This window comes from Anser anser, assembly GCF_964211835.1.
Source record: "Anser anser genome assembly, chromosome: W".
NCBI lineage: Eukaryota > Metazoa > Chordata > Aves > Anseriformes > Anatidae > Anser > Anser anser.
The window spans coordinates 1,570,344-1,593,240 of record NC_139731.1 but is presented as its reverse complement, the minus strand read 5'-3'; the positions used below and the strand labels follow the sequence as shown (position 1 = coordinate 1,593,240).

General features: G+C 47.5%; 1 protein-coding gene across 1 annotated transcript in view; it reads right to left on the bottom strand.

Moving 5' to 3' along the window:
• Window positions 1–7,547: 7,547 nt before the first annotated feature.
• The window catches only part of LOC310888609 (uncharacterized protein), a gene marked incomplete at both ends in the record, with an annotated part of 380,131 nt that continues 364,781 nt past the window's right edge, over window positions 7,548–22,897 (bottom strand). Inside the window, 2 exons of the mRNA XM_083815484.1 lie at window positions 7,548–7,553; window positions 8,341–9,585. Of these exons, the coding sequence (XP_083671610.1) occupies window positions 7,548–7,553; window positions 8,341–9,585 (1,251 nt within the window). The remainder of the gene's footprint in view (window positions 7,554–8,340; window positions 9,586–22,897) is intronic.

Here is a 22,897-nt window from a genome sequence, read left to right as displayed (position 1 = left end):
ACCGTGGGTGTCGGTGGCAAACGGCTCTTTCTGCTTCAAGCTGAGACAAGGGTCCAGCCCCTTTTGTCTTGTGGGCAATCAAGCCCTCTGTACTGCATGTGATCAGCTGGGTCACCTACTACCCCTTGTAGGGACTTCGGAAGGGGCTGCTGAGCATCAGAAGGGGCAGGTTGACACCTCCTATCCGTCTCCCTCAGAGACTCCCAGGAGCCCCTCAGGCTGCAAATTTCTCACTGCAGCCCAGCCACCTGCTTGAGGAGTTCCTTGAGCAGGGCACACCTGCACCCATGACAGCCCTCTCTTCCCTCAGGACCCAGGGTGGGCCTCCAGATTCTGGAGCTCCCTGCAGTCACCTGTCTGGACTGCTACTTCCCCTCTCAGGGGATCCACCTGAGTGCCCACATGAACCCAGAGAGGCATCATCTCCTCCGTTTGGGTTGCTGCCTCAGCCTGGCTGCTGCAACAGGTGCTCACCAGGGTGAATTCTAGGTGCAAAGAGGCAGAGTTCCCCGACGAGAGGAGGGGAGGGGAGGGGAGGGGAGGGGAAGAGAACGGGAGGCAGGAAAGGGAGGAGAGGATCCACCTCGCACTCCTCCCTGCCACGCGCAAACTGCCTGTGCTAACTACCAAGCCGGTCCTGCTTGCAGCGCTCTCGCATCGCGGCGCTCCTTAGGGACTGCTTTTATAGCGCCAGGGGGTGGGCTGCTATCACCCCTGGCTCCGCCCTCAGCACGTCAGCGCCCGCGGCGGCACAAGCACATCTCCTGCCTGCTCGGGGGGGGGGGGGCGGGGCGGGGCTGCGGCTCTGACCAAGCGGCTCTGTGCCTCGTTATTGGGGGGGAGGGGATTAGAGGTTGGATCCGTTCGTCTCCCTGCCAGGAGCCCTCGCTGCAGCCGATCCGCGCGAGGTCCTCGTGAAAAAAATAAGGGCCTTGGCAAATTGGGTAAGTATAAAAATGGATGTATTCCAATCATTTTTCCCCAATTTAAATTTCAAGCATTGCAAAAAGAACGTCTTTTCCTGTTGGCCAGTTGCTCCTATTACATTTACAGACTCAGCGCTTTTCCAGAATCAATTTTTGAATTAACACAGAAAGAAGCTGCTGTATCCAACAAAAAAGTCCATGCCTCTCTCTTTGTTCCCTAGGTTCCCGTCATTCCTGCTCTGACTGTTGCAAGTTTATCCTGCAACCTAAGGCAATCTTTTTTTTTTTTTTTTTTTTCCCCCAATGTCCTTCCTTCTTGCAGTACGCATGCTGGTTCTGTCCTAATGTTCCTCTAAACCCTCCTAAAGTCCTCTCTTTACCTTTCTCAATTCCCCCTTCCCTCCCCCCCTTCTCTCTTTCTGTTCTAGTGCAGCCACTGTTAGCCTTATCTAAGGTGATAGCCGTGGCTATCACCTTAGATAACTTCTGTCCTTCGCGTCTTCCCTATTCCTAAATACTTTACACGCTGCATTCAATAACTTTTCTGGGTTTCCCAAGTCTTGTTCCTCCAATTTCTGTAATTTCTTTCTTATATCAGGGGCCGATTGCCCTAGAAAGAGGCTAGCCAATTGCATCCGTTCGTCTTCCGAAGCTGGGTCCAGATTGGTATATTTTCTCATTGCATTTCAAAGTTGGGCCAAAAATTCCGCAGCGGTCTCTTTCAGACCTTGCTGGATACTATACAGGGTTGAATGATTTATAGCTTTTGGAACCACGTTCTCAATTCCCAATTTAATCTGATTTCGGTATTTACATAACTGTTCATAATTTACGGGGTGATTAGGGTCTCAGTGGGGGTCGGTCAGGGGAACGCAATCATCTACAGTTCCCTGAGTGGTCCCATTGGCAATCTGAGCTTGCACATGAACTCAGGCTGTTTTAAGAATTAGCTGTTTTTCTGTTTCCATCATCTCCCTCAATATTAGATCAATGTTTCCCCAGTCTGGATCCTGATTTTTTTTTTCTTCTCTCTATTAAATCCACCATTGGTTACAATACTTAGTTACGGTCTTACAATTAACGTTTCTTCCATGTGGCCCACCAATGTCCTTCCAATGGGCCAAGATACAACCCAGAGGGGTCTTTTTATTAATAGTACTCAAAGTTCTTCCCATTCTGATGTCTTTTCTCAATCTCTTACACTTCATCCGTCTCTGGCTGTATTCCTCGCGGAATAGCAGAACTGCGGATCGGGACTCCGCACTTGCTTCTCAGCGATGCTGCTTCTCACTCACACAGCACAATCACGCAATCACACAAAGAGGCCTCTTACACTTCTCACTCAAGCAACACAGAATAGCAATCACTACTATAAATAGTGTCACTTATTACAACAAATTTCCCAGCATAAATCATGATCCGTTAAGTGTTTTCCGTTATTCAATGTCAAGAACATGTTCAGAGTCAAAGTGCCAGAAAAAATCCAAAACTAAACAAAGTTAAAACAACGTACCAACGAAATCACACCCAGTAACTAGTAGTACAGCACCCAACGTAGAACGTCTTCTGTGCTTTACAGGTACCTTCCAAAACAACGGTACACCAATCAAACAAAATTCCAAAAAGAATACCTTTGCAAAAGATGGTCCTTGTCTGTCCCCATGGTGAGCCAGCTGAGGCGAGGAGTCCCTCCAAGAATTTTCCGGGGCACGCCTAGAGAGTCCCATGTCTCCGTGGCTCCCGCAGCCGAACAGAGAGTATCCCACCTGGGTCGCCAAACTGACACAGTGCTAACTCAATAACCAAAGTTATTAAGCAGGTATTAAAATGGTCAAAAAATGGAGCACAGGAAGTTCCGCACCAACATGTGAAAGAACTTCTTCATGGTGAAGGTGATGGAGCACTGGAACAGGCTGCCCAGGGAGGTTGTGGAGTCTCCTTCTCTGGAGATATTCAAGGCCCATCTGGACGCCTACCTGGGCAACCTGCTCTAGGGAACCTGCTTTGGCAGGGCGGTTGGACCCAATGATCTCTCGAGGTCCTTCCAACCCCTACAATTCTGTGATTCTGTGATTCTTTATTACGGCACCGGGTGGGTGGGGGATCGCATAACACACACACCAAGGGTTACTGGCAGTGTGCTTATATTAGTGGGATAAATATGTATTCATTTCATTTCCCATAAGTCTCTTGCATATTCATCAGATCTCCAAAGAATCATTAACATAGGTTCCGTCTCTATTCGTACGCATACTGGAGTCCTTGGGTGGTCGTCCAGGGTACTCTGTTGGTCTTTTGCTGAAGGCCAGAAGTCTTCCCCGCTGCTAATCTTCTGGCCTTTCCTGTCTTGGACAGACCTCAGCAGTCAAGCCAGTCCTTGCTGGTTCCATTATGTATGCATACAGTCTTTTACTCCCTTATCTCTGGAGTCGTTAACACGCAATTATGTTAGCTAAAACCTACAGAATCAACATCCTTTATCTTGTTCCTTGTCTCACATTCTTGCTAACATTCTGAGATGTAGAACTTCAGTTTTGTGGTAGGGTGTTCACTGATAACTAATGAATGCATGTTAACTAATATTTTTATAATATAGCTATAATAGGCTGATCTAAAACAGCAATGGTTATACCCAAACAACTGTGGGGAACAAAAATGAATCAGCTCTAAGTAAGAGACTCTAAGTAAGAGACTCTAAGTAAGAGACTGCTAAAAGCAAAGGTTAAAACAGCTACTGAGGAATGTGAACTATGTTGTGAGGAGTTGGTTAAATATTTGTTCTGATAGCAATAGGTATGGATGGTGGGGAGAAATGATTCATTTCAGTTAAGACTGCGTGACTGGAGCTGCTGCTCTTTTGTGTGGTCCTGTTGGAAACCTTAGAGAAGAAGGATTTAAGCAGTTCATGTCTGAACAGATTTTTGAGGTCTCGGAGTGATGAAATATTCTTTTGATGTTTTATTCTTCCTTTGTTCTGGGAACAGGACTTTTACATAAAGAAGAAATACCAGACCTTGCTACTTAGTCTTTTTTTTACTACCTGAAGATCCTGACCCTACTAGCTTAGTCATATTGATGTTAGGTTTGAATTTTTGTTTCTTGAATGCTTATTTTTCAGAGGATGGAGTTCACTTCTAGTTTTAGTTCATACTGTGAGAAACAAAGTTGTGGTTTTGCAGTAGAATGTGTTTTTGCATTGGAAAATTCCACTAACCTTGCATGTTCAAAAGTGATTGTGTGGCATAGCAGTGGGGAGTATGTTACGCAGATAAGGGGAAGGTCCCACTGTCCCAAAATCAGGAGGATAGCTAAGAAAAACAGGACAAGCAGTGCGAAAGCAGGAAAAACAAACAAACAAAAAAAATGCAGGCCCTCTAGGCTCTAGAGAAGAAAGAAAAATAAAAGGAAAACGAGAAATTAATGGTTGGTCAAATCAAATTGTACATATATGGATGCCCGCCATTGCAATCAAGAATAAAATAGCTTCACAGAAATCCCTGTCTGAGAAAATTATTGAGGTGTTTCTCACAATTTGGGGGCTCATCCAGGATCTTGTCGCCTACTGGAGAGTTCTTGCCATCATGGACGGGAAGGTGCACCCCCCCTGATTTCAGCAGTCCCGTCGGGGGTGGTGGGTTGTCTCGGGATGGCTGACAAAGAACCAAAACTGTTAAACTGAAGACAGGTTCTCTGAAGGACTAGGGAGAAGGGAGAACAGTAGGTACAGGTACAATTATTGAAAGAGACCCAATAATTCCATGCACTGACCAAGGTAAGGCAAGCTTTAGTGTATTGCCTGGGGGGTTCGGGGAGACTTCTGTGTGGAGTGTGAATGAGACGCACTTTTAGTGCGAAGCGAGTGTGGAGTCCCAATCTGCGGTTCTGTGGTCCTGTGAAGGGTGCGGCCAGAGACAGACGAAGTGAAACATAGAGTGAAAGAGAGTCTCGGGGAATTAGGAGCCTTTAGGTGTATGGTAACCTGGGCACAGTAAATTGTTTGGCAGTGTGACCCACCTCTCTCCTTATCTTAGATACAGGCGTGTGGTACCCCTATGGGCGGTGAAGTCCACAGCAGCACATCAGGAAGAGATGGGGAATAAGGGCTCCAAGGAACAGCAGAATGGTGATGGAGACCCCAGAATTGTGCCTAAAGATAGTCCTTTGGGAAGAATGATAAGGAATTGGAAAAAAAAAACCCAAAAACAGGAAAAAAAAACAATTGTAAGATATTTTGTAATTGTCTGGCCTAAAGAGCCAATAAAAGGAACTTCAGTATTCTGAATACGAGTCTGATGAAACTTCAGGCAAAAAATTTATATGTAAACAGTAAGACTCCTTTTTCAGAAAAGGAGTCAAGTTATGCTCCCTATAATCCTAATATTGCACCGGTGGCAGCAGCAGCCACTCCAGGAAGGGAGACAGGGCCTGCAATTAACACTGTCCCTGGAGAAGGAGTGCACTCTAGGCTCTGGCAAGAATTAGAACAACCTAGAAGAGATACTGAGAATTTCGCCTTCCCTGATACTAGCAGTACTAACACTCCTATGTATCCTCTTAGGGAGGTCCCAGTGGGAGAAGGACAAATAGGTTATGTGAACTCCCCCCACCTTCCCAGCAGAGCGGTTAGGAGTTTTAAGAAGGAAATGAACTCTTTAATTGAGGACCCTACAGGACTAGCAGAACAGTCAGATCAGTTTCTAGGGGGTAATTTGTATTCCTGGGGGGTAATGATGTCAATCTTGAGTATGTTATTCCCTGGAGAAGAATGTTCAGGAGGGGAATGATTAGGCGGGCATCTATGTAAGAATGGTAAAGAACCAATGCCCCCCCCCCCCCTCCAACTGGGAGTAATTCCTATAGAGCAGAAATATCCGCTTATCCAACTGCAATAATAACAACCAGCAAAACAGAAATCATATGAGAGACTTAGGGTCAGAATGAGTGTCCTGGTTCCAGTTAGGACAGAGTTAAGTAGCTCATAGTAGCTGGTAGGGTGCTATGTTTTGGATTAGGATGAGAAGAGCGCTGATAACATGCTGATGTTTTAATTGTTGCAGAGCAGTGTTTACACCAGGCCAAGGACTTTTCGGCTTCTTGCTCTGTCCTGCCAGCGAGCAGGCTGGGGGTGCAGCAGGAGCTGGGAGGGGACAGACCCAGGACAGCTGACCCAAACTGGCCAAAGGGGTATTCCATACCATCTGACGTCATGCTAAACAATATATAGGGGTGGCTGGCCGGGGTGGGGGGGCCGGCTGCTCGGGAATAGGCTGGGCATCGGTCAGCGGGTGGTGAGCAATTGCATTGTGCATCACTTGTTTTCTTACACATTATTATTGTTAATACTATTATCATTATCACTATTATTATTATTATTGTTATTATTATATTCCTGTCTTAATAAACTGTCTTTATCTCAATTCACCGGCTTCACTTTCCCGTTTCTCTCCCCCATCCCAGAGAGGGAGGGGGGAGGGTGAGCGAAAGGCTGTGTGGTGTTTAGCTGCCAGCCGGGTTAAACCACAACAATGAGAAAGTATTCGGGGTACTTACGTATTGCTGACGGGCTGGAGCAGTGAGAAACAAAGAAACAAGCTGAGGGCACCTTCCCCCATCCACACTCTTCCACCTCCCCGCCCTGAGTGGTGCAAGGGGTCCAGAGTGGGGGCTGCAGTCGGTCCATGGTGCTTCATTTCCTTTGCTCCTTCACGGTCACTCTCTCCCCTGCTCTGGCATGGGGGTCCCTCCCACAGAATCACAGAATCACAGAATCATCTAGGTTGGAAGAGACCTCCAAGATCATCTAGTCCAACCTCTGACCTAACACTAACAAGTCCTCCACTAAACCATATCACTAAGCTCTACATCTAAACATCTTTTAAAGACCTCCAGGGATGGTGACTCAACCACTTCCCTGGGCAGCCCATTCCAATGCCTAACAACCCTTTCGGTAAAGAAGTTTTTCCTAATATCCGACCTAAACCTCCCCTGGCACAACTTTAGCCCATTCCCCCTCGTCCTCGTCCCACCAGGCACGTGGGAAAATAGACCAATCCCCACCTCGCTACAGCCTCCTTTAAGGTATGGAGAGTGATAAGGTCGCCCCTGAGCCTCCTCTTCTCCAGGCTGAACAATACCAGCTCCCTCAGCCGATCCTCGTAAGACTTGTTCTCCAGACCCCTCACCAGCTTCGTTGCCCTTCTCTGGACTCGCTCGAGCACCTCCATGTCCTTCTTGTAGTGAGGGGCCCAAAAGTGAACACAGTACTCGAGGTGTGGCCTCACCAGAGCCGAGTATAGGGGGACAATCACTTCCCGTGTCCTGCTGGCCACACTGTTTCTGATACAAGCCAGGATGCTGTTGGCCTTCTTGGCCACCTGAGCACACTGCTGGCTCATATTCAGCTGGCTATCAACCAATACTCCCAGGTCCTTCTCTGTGTGGGAATGGAAATGTTGTTTTTGCAGTGTTACATTGTATAGAAGGAAGGAATGTGGTATTGAAATATGCTTACAGTGATAAGAAAGCTTAACAGAAAACCTTGTAAAATGCAGACAGCCGGACTCCTTAGAGCAATTAGGTGAAAATCACGGTGTCAAGTCAAATCAGATAAGTGATGAAACATTACCACTTCAAACAGTAAAAAAGTCAAAAGAAGCTTGAAATTTAACAGGCCAGCAACTGAAGGCCAGGCATTGTCTGTGAAGCATCAGATAGATTGTGAACCTGGATTACCCAGTCAATGGGGAAACAGGGGAGGGTCCTGTCATCAAAAAGTATATAAACTGTGTTTTGGAACTAGTGGGTGCGCTCTCCTGCTTGTGGGGCGCCCACCATTGCAATCGCGAATAAATTACTACTTCACTGAGATCCTCGCCTGAGCCTAAGTTATTGGCTGCGGAGTGTTTCTCACAATTTGGGGGCTCGTCCGGGATCCAGTCACCTACCGGGGAGCCCCACCGCCGCAGCAGCAGGAAGGCATGCCCCGCTGATTTCAGCGGTCCTGTGCATTGACGGTGGCGGTTCTGCGGAGAGCTGACAGAGGGCCCGAGACTGATTAAAGAGGCAGGATCCGTGAAGTAGTGGGGAAAAGGAAGAAGGTAGGCACTCAGGGTTTTAAGAATTGATCCGGTAACTCTGTGCACAGACCAAGGTAAGAAATATTAAGTATTGCCTCGGGGGTCGGGTGAGACTGTGTGATGTGTGATGTGTGATTGAGACGTACTTTTGTACGAAGCGAGTGTGGAGTCCTGATCCGCGGTTCCGTAGCTCCGCGAGGGGCACGGCCGGAGACGGACGAAGCGTGAGATAAGGGAGAGAAAGGAAGAGTCTCGGGAAATGTGGTGTGCGGTAAGCCTTGCACGGGGTAGTGCTCGGAAGTACACCAGGGAAATGTGGTGTGCGGTAAGCCTTGCACGGGGTAGTGCTCGGAAGTACACCAGGGAAATGTGGTGTGCGGTAAGCCTTGCACGGGGTAGTGCTCGGAAGTACACCAGGGAAATTTGGAGTGCGGTAATCCTTGCACGGGGTAGTGCTCGGAAGTACACCAGGGAAATTTGGTGTGCGGTAATCCTTGCACGGGGTAGTGCTCGGAAGTACACCAGGGAAATTTGGTGTGCGGTAAGCCTTGCACGGGGTAGTGCTCGGAAGTACACCAGGGAAATTTGGTGTGCGGTAAGCCTTGCACGGGGTAGTGCTTGGCAGTACACCAGGGAAATTTGGTGTGCGGTAATCCTTGCACGGGGTAGTGCTCGGAAGTACACCAGGGAAATTTGGTGTGCGGTAAGCCTTGCACGGGGAAGTGCTCGGAAGTACACCAGGGAAATTTGGTGTGCGGTAAGCCTTGCACGGGGTAGTGCTCGGAAGTACACCAGGGAAATTTGGTGTGCGGTAAGCCCTTGCACAGGGAAGTGCTTGGCAATACACCAGGGAAATTTGGTGTGCGGTAATCCTTGCACGGGGTAGTGCTCGGAAGTACACCAGGGAAATTTGGTGTGCGGTAATCCTTGCACGGGGTAGTGCTCGGAAGTACACCAGGGAAATCTGGTGTGAGGTAAGCCTTGCACGGGGTAGTGCTTGGCAGTACACCAGGGAAATTTGGTGTGCGGTAATCCTTGCACGGGGTAGTGCTCGGAAGTACACCAGGGAAATTTGGTGTGCGGTAAGCCTTGCACGGGGTAGTGCTTGGCAGTACACCAGGGAAATTTGGTGTGCGGTAATCCTTGCACGGGGTAGTGCTCGGAAGTACACCAGGGAAATCTGGTGTGCGGTAAGCCTTGCACGGGGTAGTGCTTGGCAGTACACCAGGGAAATTTGGTGTGCGGTAATCCTTGCACGGGGTAGTGCTCGGAAGTACACCAGGGAAATTTGGTGTGCGGTAAGCCTTGCACGGGGTAGTGCTTGGCAGTACACCAGGGAAATTTGGTGTGCGGTAAGCCTTGCACGGGGAAGTGCTTGGCAGTACACCAGGGAAATTTGGTGTGCGGTAATCCTTGCACGGGGTAGTGCTCGGAAGTACACCAGGGAAATTTGGTGTGCGGTAAGCCTTGCACGGGGTAGTGCTCGGAAGTACACCAGGGAAATTTGGTGTGCGGTAATCCTTGCACGGGGTAGTGCTCGGAAGTACACCAGGGAATCTGGTAAACTCATAGGTGTGCGGTAGCTCTTGCACGGGGAAGTGCTTGGCAGTACACCCCCATTTTCCAGGATAGGAAAAATGGGAAATATGAGTTCCAGGGGACAGGGAGATATCCCTGGGGGAGTGCCTACCGAAAGTTCTTCCTGAAGAATTATAAGAAATTGGAAAAATAATCTCAAAATTGGAGGAGATGGTAAAATAAATAAATAAATAAATATGGTTAAATATTGTGTATTAGTCTGGACAAAAGAACCAATTAAGGAAACAGCAGTATTTTAGCCAAAATACGGGCCTGATGAAAATTCAGGCTTGAAATTTATGTGTAAACAATAAGATTCCTTTTTTTTTGGAGGAGGAGCCAAGTTATGCTCCCTATAATCCTAATATTGCACCGGTGGCAGCAGCAGTCGCTCCAGGAAAGGAGACAGGGACTGCAATTAACACTGTCCCTAGAGAAGAGCGTACTCTAGGCTCTGGCAAGAATTAGAACAAGGTAGAAGAGGTACTGAGAATTTTGCCTTCTGTTATAAATGACTGAGTCCCAAATAGGATTACAATCAGAGTTTACAATTTATTAAACGAATAGAGGCAAGCAAACAGCGCTGGGTGCGCCGGGAGTCTCTGCTCCACCGGGACGCACACCCGTTACGTAAGGCATCTAATTTTTTATACTCCTAGGCTAATACATATTTATTACTACTTCTAAAAGAGGCAAGGTTATTATAATTGGTTTCCCGAATCCGATGTCGCCTGCTTATCAGTCTCTGTTACTTTCTCAGGGGCCGCTCGAACAGGGAGACAGGGAGGCTCATATTTTCCTCCTTATCTAGTGGTCCAGGGAGACAGGGAGACAGGAAGGCTCTTATTCTTCCTCCTTATCTAGTGGTCTCTTGGCCGGCTATCAGAAGTTACTGCACATCCGTGCAAAGTCAGCAGTTTTTCTCCGAAGAAATCCCTTTGTTCTTTTCTCGCCTAAACCCAGGCCTCAATGTTAACCCTTCAAAACCCCTTAGTGGCACGAATTGCTGGACCATTTCTTACAATTCCTCCCTTTTTTTTTTTTTTAATCATCAATTCGTGTCTCTCCTTCAACCTTTGTCAGTAACAATTGGATTTCATCAGTCAGTTCTCGGGGTGTCCACTTCTTAAGCATCATTATCGACACGTCACCTTTTCTCTCCACTGAAGTCATCACAAATTGGGTGCTATTTATTACTCGCCGTATCAACAACGTAAAGCAAGGTATCATACAAGGTATAAACAATAATGTCATTACACCACATAAAAATAAAAACAGCATCCTTTTAACCCATGGTTCACCAGGCAACCATGAAAAGAAATCCCAATCCATACCCTTCCAAGTTTGTACTGGGACGTGGGCTAACTTTCTAATTTCCTTTGTTATCTGCTTGACCACTTTTCCATTATCATCAATCTGTAGACAACAATTAGAATCGTTCAGTTTTCCACATACTCCCCCTTCTTCTGCTAGTAAATAGTCTAAGACCATTCTATGTTGGAATATAGCATTTCTCATTTGAGTGGATTGGTCAGCCAAAAGATCCAAGGCTGTCGCTGTTTGATTTGTTACAACCTCGAGGATAGCTTGCAACCTAATTATTCGGTTCAAATTATAAATAGGTTCTCGGGCTCCTGATATCAACTCATTTGGGTTCCAGGTGGCTGGCCCATAATGCTGTATGATTCTTTCAGGAGGCCATTCATCCTTTCCCCATTTTTGGGCACTACCCCCGGTTAAGGAAGTATCTATAGATCGTTTCACTCTGTTCAGGTCATCATATAATCTTATTCCTAAATGATCTCCTTGTGTTTGTGACAATAAAAAGAACAAGGGTCTTATGTACCCCACATAGCATATTCCCGACCAATTTTCAGGTAGCCTCTTGTAAGCATGTTTGCCACACACCCAATAATGTCCCTTTAGGGCCCATGTCCCATTTGGAAAAGGACCATTCCATCCATCTTTACCCTTTGGGGCGTGATAATACAGAGTGTCCTTGTTACCGAGTGGTCCTGTTACAATGTCTGCCCCGTTTGTACTCGTATATGCACGCTTCCAAGCTCCCACGTTGGGTTTCCACTTACAGTCACAATTCAGTTCTCTTTGGCGACCTGTCATATTATAAGCCTTTTTCGCCGTCCAATCTTGAGAGTGTGGGAAGCGCCTTCAATCATGGGGTTGGGCCCGCTTTCAGAGCTTGTGTTACCATTCAGCCCTTCAGGGTGATCCAGCTCCTGGAAAAACTAATCACAATTTTATTATGGGTTTAAAAGGTTCTCATGTTATTTTTCTCAGGACAAACTGATCTTGGTGTGGGAGAAGTCCGGTCGAGGCACTCTCACTCGGCGGTCAATACCCATAGGGGTTGCCTCCCTCGGTAGACCATACACGCCGCAGTGGAGGGTCCTACCCCGGTCTTGCCTTCTCCCTTTCCTCCCTTCAGCCTTGTCCTCTTTATCCAGTGCCCTTAATTCATGCAGAACCTCATTGCTGGGATATCAGTTCCTCTTTAGTCTCAGTTTCAGTTCCCCAGGAGTGGACTCAACCCTCCAGGCTTCGGTAGTTATTGGTCCTTTTATTCTGGATGCGTGGGTCCAACCCCTTCTTGCTGTTCTCACAGCTGTTTCAGTAGTAAGTAAAACAAGGTACAGTCCCTCCCATCGGGGTTCAATGATTCTTCTCTCCAGGTTTTTATTAAGACCTTGTCTCCTGGTTGTATTTTATGAATAGCAAATCCTAAAGGTGGTGTCTGAGTCATCATCCCAATTTCTCTTATCTCCTGTAATCTCCTTCCAATGGTAATTATGTATTTCTGGATACTATGATCCTCAACTACATTGTTCCCTAGGGGCATCCCTTGAGAATAAGGCATACCATATAACATTTCATATGATGATAATCCAGTCTCACTGTGTGGTTTGGTTCTTATGTTTAAAAGTTTAAAAGTTTTAAGTTCAAAACCCCTTAGTGGCACGAATTGCTGGACCATTTCTTACACTTCCCTGATACTAACAGTACTAGCACTAACTGTGTATCCTCTTAAGTGAACTTCCCCCCCTCCTTACCAGCAGAGAGGTTAGGAGTTTCCTAGGACCTAACTTATACTCTTGGGGAGGGGGAATTATGTATATAAATATGTCGTTTACAGGGAAAGAAATGGGAATGATCAGGAGGAGAGCTGCTATACAAAAATGGGAAAGAACTCATCCTCCAGGACCAGGGGTAATACCGGCAGGGCAGAAATAACCGCTTGCCGATCCTGGCTGGAAGAATAATAGTGTGCAACACAGAAATCATATGAGAGACTTGGGGTCAGAATGAGAAAGTACTTGGGGATGAATCCTGAGGACCCGGTATCCCAAGGGCTCTTGAAAGTTCATTTTGTGATTGAAGCCTGGCAAGATGCACAGAAGATGCTCCAGAAGGTGGGGGGGATGTAGTGAACAGTCACTGGGGGGCCCTCCTGTGGGAGGCCCTGAACGTGTGTGTCAAGAGGGGAGATGAGAAGGAAAAGCAGAGAGTGAAACTAATGGTATTGACAGTGTAGCAGGTAGTGAGGCAGAGGGTTGGAGAAAGAGGAAGAAAATCTTCAGGGGGAGTCAGGGCCAGGATGGAAAAGAGGGGAAGAGAGATGAAGGAATGGCAGGCAAGGAAAGCTACCCGTGTTGTGGCCTGAATCTTAGCAGGGACAGGCTTTGATAGGATGTTTTAAGTGTGGGCAGGCTGGCCACTTCAGGTAGGAATATCCGGAGTGGAAGAAGGAGGAGAGAAGGAAAATGGGATGAGGGAGAAAGGTATGGAATTAAGTTGGCTAATGACTGAGACTTTGGAGAAAGTACAGGCTGGAGAAAGATAGGAAGAAGTGTTAAAAAGGGTTATTAAAGGTGTTAAAGGTGTGGTATGTATTGTTTGACAGAGCTGTTTTTTTTGAATGAGTTGGGAAAGTTGAATGAGCAGGGAAAGAGGATGTAGGCACTATCTAAGTAACAGTCTAGAAGTTTTGGTATATTTTCTGTGGTGTTTGGTCAGTTTCCCAAGTATCGAGAAGGGGCGGGGGCGGGGGGGGGGGGCAGCATGCTCCACCAGGGGCCTCTCCACAGGCCGCAGGGGGCTTCGGCTCCGGCGCCTGGAGCGCCTCCACCCCCTCCTTCTGTGCTGACTTTGGTGTCTGCGGGGAGGTTTCTCGCTCCTTGCTCTCCCAGCTGCTGTTGAGCAGCAGGTTTTTGTTTGTTTGTTTGTTTGTTTTCGTGGATGTGCTCTCACAGAGGCACGGACTGTGTTGCTCATGGCTTGGCTCTGGGCAGTGGTGGGCCCCTCTGGGGCCGGATGAAATTGTCCCTTATCTGCTACGGGGTGGTTTCTGGATTCTCCTCGTGGGGGCTGCCACTGCAGCCCCCTCCCGAACCTTGCCATCAAACACAATACACAGGGGCAGCTAGGTCATTACTGGCCTGTAAAGTATCAGGGATTAAATTAACTAATGAAACCCTAACAAGTGATGGGGGTAGAAGGGGCTGGGATAACAGTGCCACCTTTGGGGGATACCAAGCTGAGACTAGGGGATAAAATGATCTCTGGGCAATTATTGTATGTGCCCAAGGCAGGGACTAACTTGTTGGGAAGGGATTTGATGATGAAATTGGGCATTCAAATAGTAAATTGTTAGACTGGAATAACAGTGGTATTAATGGAGTGCTCTCAGGCCCTGAGAGCAAAGATATATTCACCTCTGACTGGAAAGACTCTGAAGTGGGGGCGGAAGCAACAATACATATGGACAGTTTTACCTCAGGGGTTTACAGGGCCTCCGATTAATTTGGGCAAAGTTCTAGAACAGATTTTGGAGCAATTCCAACCTCCCAAGGAGGAATTTCTGTTACAAAATGTGTATGATCGTTTATTGTCAGGACAGGAGAAAACAGTTGTGAAGGAAGCTACTAACAAGCTATTCAACTTTCTGGGAAAGCAGGGCTTGGGAGTATTGAAAAATAAATTACAATACGTAGAAAGAGAAGTCAGGTATTTAAGGCATCTAATGTCTGAGGGAAAACTGAGAATAAATCCAGAGAGGATTCAGGGAATTGTTGAAAACTAAGAAAGAACTAAAAAGTTTTTAAGAGAGATTTCTTTAAGGAATCAGGAGCCACGAAGCCTGAGGGAAAATGGATACTCCCTGATGGGAGAGAAATGCTGAATAAAGCACCAAGGAGGCAAATATGATGTTTTACATCAAGAGAGTCATTGGGAGATGCAAGCAATGTGTGATGTTGTGCTAAGAAAGTATGTCTGTGTAGGAATACACACTTTAGTGAAGCAAATATGCAGAGGATGTACCATATGTCAAAAGGCAAATAAAAAGGTCATTTGTAACTAACCTAGAGGGGGACGGGAGCCAGGGATTCGACCTTTACAAAGTATACAGGTAGACTTTACTGAGTTACGTAAAGGAGGGAGATTTAAGTACTTGTTTGTCCTAATTGACCACGTGACTGGATGGGTGTAAGCTTTCCCCTCTGTATCTGCCACTGCAAACATGGTGGCTAAGGTATCACCGGAGCAAATAGTCCCTAGATATGGGATAGCTGAAAACATTGATTCAGATCAAGGAAATAATTTCACTTCACAAGTACTGCAAGGGTTAATGCAGGCCTTAGAGATTGAGTGGGATTTTCACACCCCCTGGCATCCCTCCTCTTCTGGGAAGGTGGAGCGAATGAACCAGACATTAAAGAAGCAATTAACTAAATTAGTGTTAGAAACCCAACTTCCTTGGGTAAAATGCTTACCTTTAGCACTCCTCCAGGTTCAAACAGCACCAAGAAAGGATATAGGAATATCACCATATGAGATGCTGTTCGGATTACCCTATCTGGGCAGAAGGGATGAGATACCACAATTCGAAACAAGAGAGTTTTCTTAAGAACTGTATTCTGGGGTTGTCCTCTTCTTTGTCATTTCTCAGGACCCGTGGGAAATTGGGTCCTGATTCAGACCTGGAAAGGATCAACTCCGGCCCGAATGGGAAGGACACTTCCAAGTACTACTAACCACTGAAACAGCCATAGGAACTGAGGAAAAAGGTTGGACTCACTATACTCGAGTGAAGGCATCCATCGACCCTAGTACCTGGGAAGCTGTTCCTACAGAAGACTTGTTGGAAGCTGAAATCGAAGAGAAAAATCTCATAGTGGACTCTGAGCAGGATAAGAGCTTGCAATTGTAAACTAACCTTTTATTTTCACAGGTAACTAATGAGTGTGACTTGTGCTTGAGAGAAAGGACTGGCCTATAGTGAACTGAAGTGTTCCCAAGGGGGGTTTGTTATGGTAGTAGTGTATATCTTATTCTTTGTATTGATAATTATTTGGAAACCTAAGGTTTAAAAATAATGACAGGGAAAAATCAATTATTAATTTTGTTTTTAGTGATTGTAGGCCTCAGAGAAAGTCTTGGTCAATTGGCAACTTGGAAAAGGCATGACCAGATAATAGTAAGATGGGATACCCCATAAAAATATGGGTGAATGTGACAGAGGGTTATGTACCGCAATCTGTCATGTTTGATGCTTGTGAGGTGTTAGCTTGTGGAGATTTAAATGCCCAACGATAATTGAGCAGAGGGAACAAATAACTGGTAGAGACCCAACAGCCAGATTGAGAATAGCTGTATGGAAACGATCCTCTATTGCCATCAGAGAAAGGGAGAAACTCAAGGAGAAAACAGGAGAGAAAACAGGAGGCCCTCTTTGAAATGCGGCAGTTCAAACATTTGAGATTGAAACAGGGTATGGGGATGTGAATGCCTGGATAGAATGGGTCAAATATACTGTCCAGAGTCTCAACCATAGCAATTGCTATGCTTGTGCCTCGGGATGACTGATTGCCCAGATAGTGCCCTGCCCATTGGGGTGGACCAAGGATTCCCAGGGAATGCGATGTATGATTGCATTGTACCAAGAAAAGACTGCCTGGGGAAATGAGGCCTGTAAGTCTCTCTCTTTGCTATTCCCTTCCTCGCATGATAGCAATATCAGGGTTCCCCCTGTATTCTCCACAGCTATAGGTAACCATACAGCTTGCCTCTCACGGCAGGGTGTGAGTGCTACCCGGCATCTGGGAGAATTTGCCTTGTGCACGAGGACCTTGAATGCTACCGAGGACTTGATGGGAAACTATTCAAGACTTGAGATCCCTAGGGCAGATCTCTGGTGGTACTGTGGAGGGAAGATCTTACGGTCCACCCTACCATCTAACTGGGGAGGCACTTGTGCACTTGTTCAATTAGCTATACCCTTCACCCTGGCATTTGAAAGCGAAACATCACAAATACCCAGAAGAAGTAAAAGAGGCTTAGGAATATCATTTGATGATAGAGTATACATAGATTCTATAGGGGTGCCTAGAGGAGTTCCTGATGAACAGGAAGCCAGGAATCAAATTGCTGCAGGGTTTGAGTCACTGTTCTGGTGGGTAACAATTAATAAAAATGTGGATTGGATTAATTATATCTATTATAATCAGCAGAGATTCATAAACTATACAAGAGATGCGATAAGAGGAATCGCTGAACAACTAGATGCCACCAGCAAAATGGCTTGGGAAAACAGAATAGCATTAGATACGATTCTTGCGGAGAAAGGTGGTGTGTGCGTGATGCTGGGCAACCGTTGTTGTACTTTTATCCCTAACAATACTGCCCTGGATGGCACAGTAACTAGAGCATTGCAAGGGCTTACCACCCTTGCCAATGAATTGGCAGAAAACTCAGGAACAGACACTTCCATCACAGGATGGTTGGAATCTTGGTTTGGTAAATGGAAAGGAATGGTAGTGTCCATATTTACATCCTTGATTGTAGTAGCAGGAGTTTTGACAGCCATTGGTTGTTGCATTATCCCCTGTGTAAGGGGACTTGTCCAACGGTTAATTGAAACTGCACTTTCGAAACAAATGACCATGGATCCACCACCCTACTCAGATAAGATGATGATATTAGAGGAAATGGAAAGCAAAGAAAGTGAAGAAGAGGAAGACATCTACCAAATTACACCTTAGAGCAAAATTTTGCAAAAATCAACAAATTATAAAAAGAGAAAAGGGGGGAATTGTGGGAATGGAAATGTTGTTTTTGCAGTGTTACATTGTATAGAAGGAAGGAATGTGGTATTGAAATATGCTTGCAGTGATAAGAAAGCTTAACAGAAAACCTTGTAAAATGCAGACAGCCGGACTCCTTAGAGCAATTAGGTGAAAATCACGGTGTCAAGTCAAATCAGATAAGTGATGAAACATTACCACTTCAAACAGTAAAAAAGTCAAAAGAAGCTTGAAATTTAACAGGCCAGCAACTGAAGGCCAGGCATTGTCTGTGAAGCATCAGATAGATTGTGAACCTGGATTACCCAGTCAATGGGGAAACAGGGGAGGGTCCTGTCATCAAAAAGTATATAAACTGTGTTTTGGAACTAGTGGGTGCGCTCTCCTGCTTGTGGGGCGCCCGCCATTGCAATCGCGAATAAATTACTATTTCACTGAGATCCTCGCCTGAGCCTAAGTTATTGGCTACGGAGTGTTTCTCACATCTGCCAGGCAGCTTTCCAGCCACTCATCTCCCAGCCTGTAGCGCTGCTTGGGGTTGTTGTGCCCCAGGTGCAGGACCCGGCACTTGGCCTTGTTGAACTTCATACAGATAGCCTCAGCCCATCGGTCCAGCCTATCCAGATCCTCCTGCAGAGCCTTCCTACCCTCGAGCAGATTGACACTCGTGCCTAATTTGGTGTCATCTGCAAACTTGCTGACAGTGCACTCGATCCCCTCATCCAGATGATCGATAAAGATATTGAAGAGAACTGGTGTGGGAGTGTGGCCATGGGGGTCAACAAGCCCCATGGTTGGTGATAACATCGGACTCTTAACGATGAGGCCATCAGGAATGTAAAGAGTTTTGAGGGAGCAAAGAAGGGTGATTCAGGAGATGCCATGCCGTCTAGGGTTGCTTGTTCTCCAGCCGTTAAAGCATGGAAGTTGCTGGGTGTTTGCTGTTGCCGGGCAAAGTTGTTGACCAATGAAGAGGTAGTGGAAAAGTACTGCTGTGGGGCGAATGGTATAAGAAGGGAGCCTGTCCTGAATAAGGGATAGAATGAAGTTGTGCCCTCACTCTGAGAGATGAAGTTACGCCCTCAGTAAGAGAGAGTTGAAGTTATGTCATCAATAAAGTAGTAGCAGTTACTGATCCTGAAAGAACCCTGGTGTCCGTGTGGTCATTTCGCCACAAACTGGCCCTAATACTGAGCCCTGGGGGACTCCACTAGTGACCGGCCTCCAACTGGATTTAACTCCATTCACCAGGACTCTTTGGGCCCGGCTATCCAGCCAGTTTTTAACCCAGCGAAGCGTATGCCGGTCCAAGCCATGAGCAGCCAGTTTCTTCAGGAGAATGCTGTGGGAAACGGTGTCAAAAGCCTTACTGAAATCAAGGTAAACCACATCCACAGCCTTTCCCTCATCCACTAAGCGCGTCACTTTGTCATAGAAGGAGATCAGGTTCGTCAAGCAGGACCTGCCTTTCATAAACCCATGCTGACTGGGCCTGATCGCCTGGTTGCCCTGCAAGTGCCGCATGATGACACTCAGTCTGCTCCATGAGCTTCCCTGGCACTGAGGTCAAACTAACAGGCCTATAGTTTCCCGGGTCTACCCTCCGGCCCTTCTTGTAGATGGGCGTCACGTTTGCTAGCCGCCAGTCGACTGGGACCTCCCCTGATAGCCAGGACTGCTGATAAATGATGGAAAGCGGCTTGGTCGGCTCTTCCGCCAGTTCTCTCAGTACCCTCGGGTGGATCCCATCCGGCCCCATCAACTTGCGTACATCTAAGTGCTGTAGCAGGTCGCCAACCACTTCCTCGTGGATTATGAGGGCCACATGCTGCTCCCCATCCCCTTTCACCAGCTCAGGGTACTGGGTATCCAGAGAACAACTGGTCTTGACGCTAAAGCCTGAGGCAAAGGCGGCATTAAGCACCTCAGCCTTTTCCTCATCTCTTGTCACTAAGTTTCACCCCGCATCCAGTAAAGGACGGAAATTCTCCTTAGTCCTCCGTTTCGTGTTTATGTATTTATAAAACCATTTTCTTTTATCTTTAACAGCAGTAGCCAGATTGAGCTCCAGATGAGCTTTGGCCTTTCTAATTTTGTCCCTGCAAAGCCTTACAACATCTTTATAGTCCTCCTGAGTGGCCCGCCCTCTTTTCCAAAGGTCATAAACCCTCTTTTTTTTCCTATGCTCTAGCCACAGCTCTCTGTTCAGCCAGGTCGGTCTTCTTCTGCGTCAGCTCATCTTTGGGCACGTGGGGGGGGACAGACCGCTCCTGAGCCTTTAAGATTTCCTCCTTGAAGAGTGCCCAGCCTTCCTGGACTCCTCTGCCCTTCAGAACTACCTCCCAAGGGACTCTGCCAACCAGTGTCCTGAACAGCTCAGTCTGCCCTCTGCAAGTCCAAGACAGCAGTTTTACTGTTCCCCCTCCTGACTTCGCCAAGAATAGAGAACTATACCATTTCGTGGTCACTCTGCCCAAGACAGCTCCTGACAACCACATCTCTCACCAGTCCGTCACTGTTTGTGAACAGAAGGTCTAGCGGGGCACCTCCCCCAGTAGGCTCACTAACCAGCTGAATCAGGAAACTATCTTCCACGCTCTCCAGAAACCTCCTAGACTGCTTCCTCTAAGCTGTATTGTATTTCCAGGATACATCTGGGAAGTTGAAGTCCCCCACAAGAACAAGTGCTGACGATTTCACAACTTCTGCCAGCTTCCTGTAGAACTCTTCATCCGTCTCCACATCCTGGTTTGGTGGTCTATAACAGCCCCCCACCAGGATGCCTGCCTTGTTGGCCTTCCCACTGATCCTAACCCATAGGGACTCAACCTTATCATTCCCAGCCTGGAGTTCCACAACATCAACATCAAAAGATTCTCTAATGTAGAGAGCCACACCACCACCCCTTCTGTGCTGCCTGTCCCTTCTGAAGAGCCTATAGCCAGTCATTGCAGCACTCCAGTCATGGGAGTGGTCCCACCACGTTTCCGTGATGGCAACCAAGTCATAGCTTGCCTGCTGCACGATGGCTTCCAGCTCCTCTTGTTTGTTGCCCATGCTGCGTGCATTAGTGTAGATGCACTTCAGTTGGGCCATTGCCCTCTCCACCGGCCCTGACTTTGTTCCCCCTGGCACACCTCTAACGAGCCTTATTTCATCCCCGTCCCCCTTCTTACCTAGTTTAAAGCCCTGCCAATGAGCCCTGCCAGCTCCTGGGCTAGGATCCGTTTTCCCCTTAGATAGGTGGGACCCACCTGCAGTTATCAGGCCGGGTGCCGAGTAAATCTCCCCGTGGTCAAAAAAAACAAAACTTCTGTGTTGGCACCAGCCTCTGAGCCACGTGTTTATCAGGTGAGCTTTCCGTGTCCTCTCTGTACCCCTCCCTGCCACTGTAGGGATGGAGGAAAACACCACCTGTACTCCCGCTCCATCTACTAACTGCCCCAGTCCCCTAAAGTCCCGTTTGATAGCCTTCAGGTGGGGGTGCCACCCCTGCTGGGCTGGTCCTGTGTTGGTTTCTCCATAGGCAGCGGTTCTTTGGTAGCTGCTCCATGTGTGGGTCTGTGCTGTAGGATCCGTTGGGAGCGGGTTGCACCATCTTGGGACCTGCATGGGCAGCAGATCCCCCCCCGATCACCTGCTCCTGCATTGGCTTCTCTCCACGGGCTGCACTGTGGAGTTCTGCTCTGCCATGGTACACCATGGGCTGCGAGGGGGGACAACAACCTGCTCCATCATGGCCCTCTCCACGGGCTTTGGCTCCAGCACCTGGAGCACCTTCTCCTTCTCCTTCTTCACTGACCTTGGTGTCTGCAAGGGTATTTCTCACTCCTCACTCTCCCAGCTGCTGTTGTGCAGCAGTGTTTCGTTTTGGTTTTGTTTTCTTCCAGCTGAAACTGGCCCTTTTCTGACGTGGGAGCTTTTGTATTCTTCTCACAGAGGCCACCACTACAGCCCCCCACTACCAGAACCTTGCCATGTGAACCCAATACACTAGGGCAGCTAGGTCATCGTTGCCCTGCAAAGTATCAGGGCTTAAATTAACTAATGAAACTCTAAAAGGTAATGGGGGTAGAAGGGACTGGGATAACAGTGCCACATTCTGGGGACACCAAGCTGAGACTAGGGGATAAAATGATCAATGGGCAATTATTGTATGTACCTGAGTGTGGGAGAAGAATTCGCAGGGAGCTTTGTGCTGTTTTGTGGGAAAGGAATTCGCAGGTGGCTTCATGCTGTTTCACACGTCCCTGAGTTAATGAGGAAAACAGCGGTAGAACCAAAAACTTGAGCAAGGACGAGATAAAGTAAATTGGCTACAGTGTTAAAGATGAGCTTTGGGCAGTAGCCAATTGCTGGCTGGCTCAAGGCGCGTCTGAGGGTCTCTAACCAATTGTAAGACAGATTCGGGTGCATGGACAGCGTGTGGGGCTACGGGAAAAGTATATGTAGTGGTGAAAAATGGCAATAAAGGTCCTGCTGTTGAAGAGCCATCAGCTGTCCGTGTCGTGCTTGCCTTCAATTGGTGACCCCGACATGATCAGGAAGGAGCAGCGCTGTACGAGAGTCTGAACGGAACCCAGCCAAACGGATCAAGCTCGCAGCTGGACTGCAGCTTCGACCCTGGGACATCACCTGGAGGACAGGTGAGCGTCTGGGCATTAATCATGGGAGCTAGCCTTTCGGCAGAGGAAGAGGCTATAGTGAAATTACTAAAGCAACTCCTAATAGACAGGGGAGTAAAATATGATCCGTTTAAGATAAAGCTATTATTGAAAATTTTGCAAAAACAAGGGTTCCCCTCAATGGCTTCTACAGTATTTGATGTAAAAACTTGGGACCAAGCGGGGGAAAAAATATGGGAAGCAGCATCCAGTGGGGATACTAATGCTGCTGAGGTGATGACTACGTGGTGGCTGGTGACAGAGACTTTAAGATCGTGGCAGGCAGAAAAGGAAGTACAGAATGCCGCTGCCCAGGCAATAACAGCAGCCGAACCGAGATCAGAGCCTGCAAGGTCACCAGAGCACTGCAATTTGATAGACCTGGGGGATGACAAGGAAGAGGGCCGCGGACCGCCGCCGCAGAACCCCTCCCCGCTGACCCCCTCGGCTCCCGCCTTGCTTGCCCCTGATAATGCCTCTCTGGGAGCCCGAGCTTTCGACCCGCGGGAACGATGGGAGCTGGTGCGCCGAGAAGTGCTAAAAGACGGGGACCC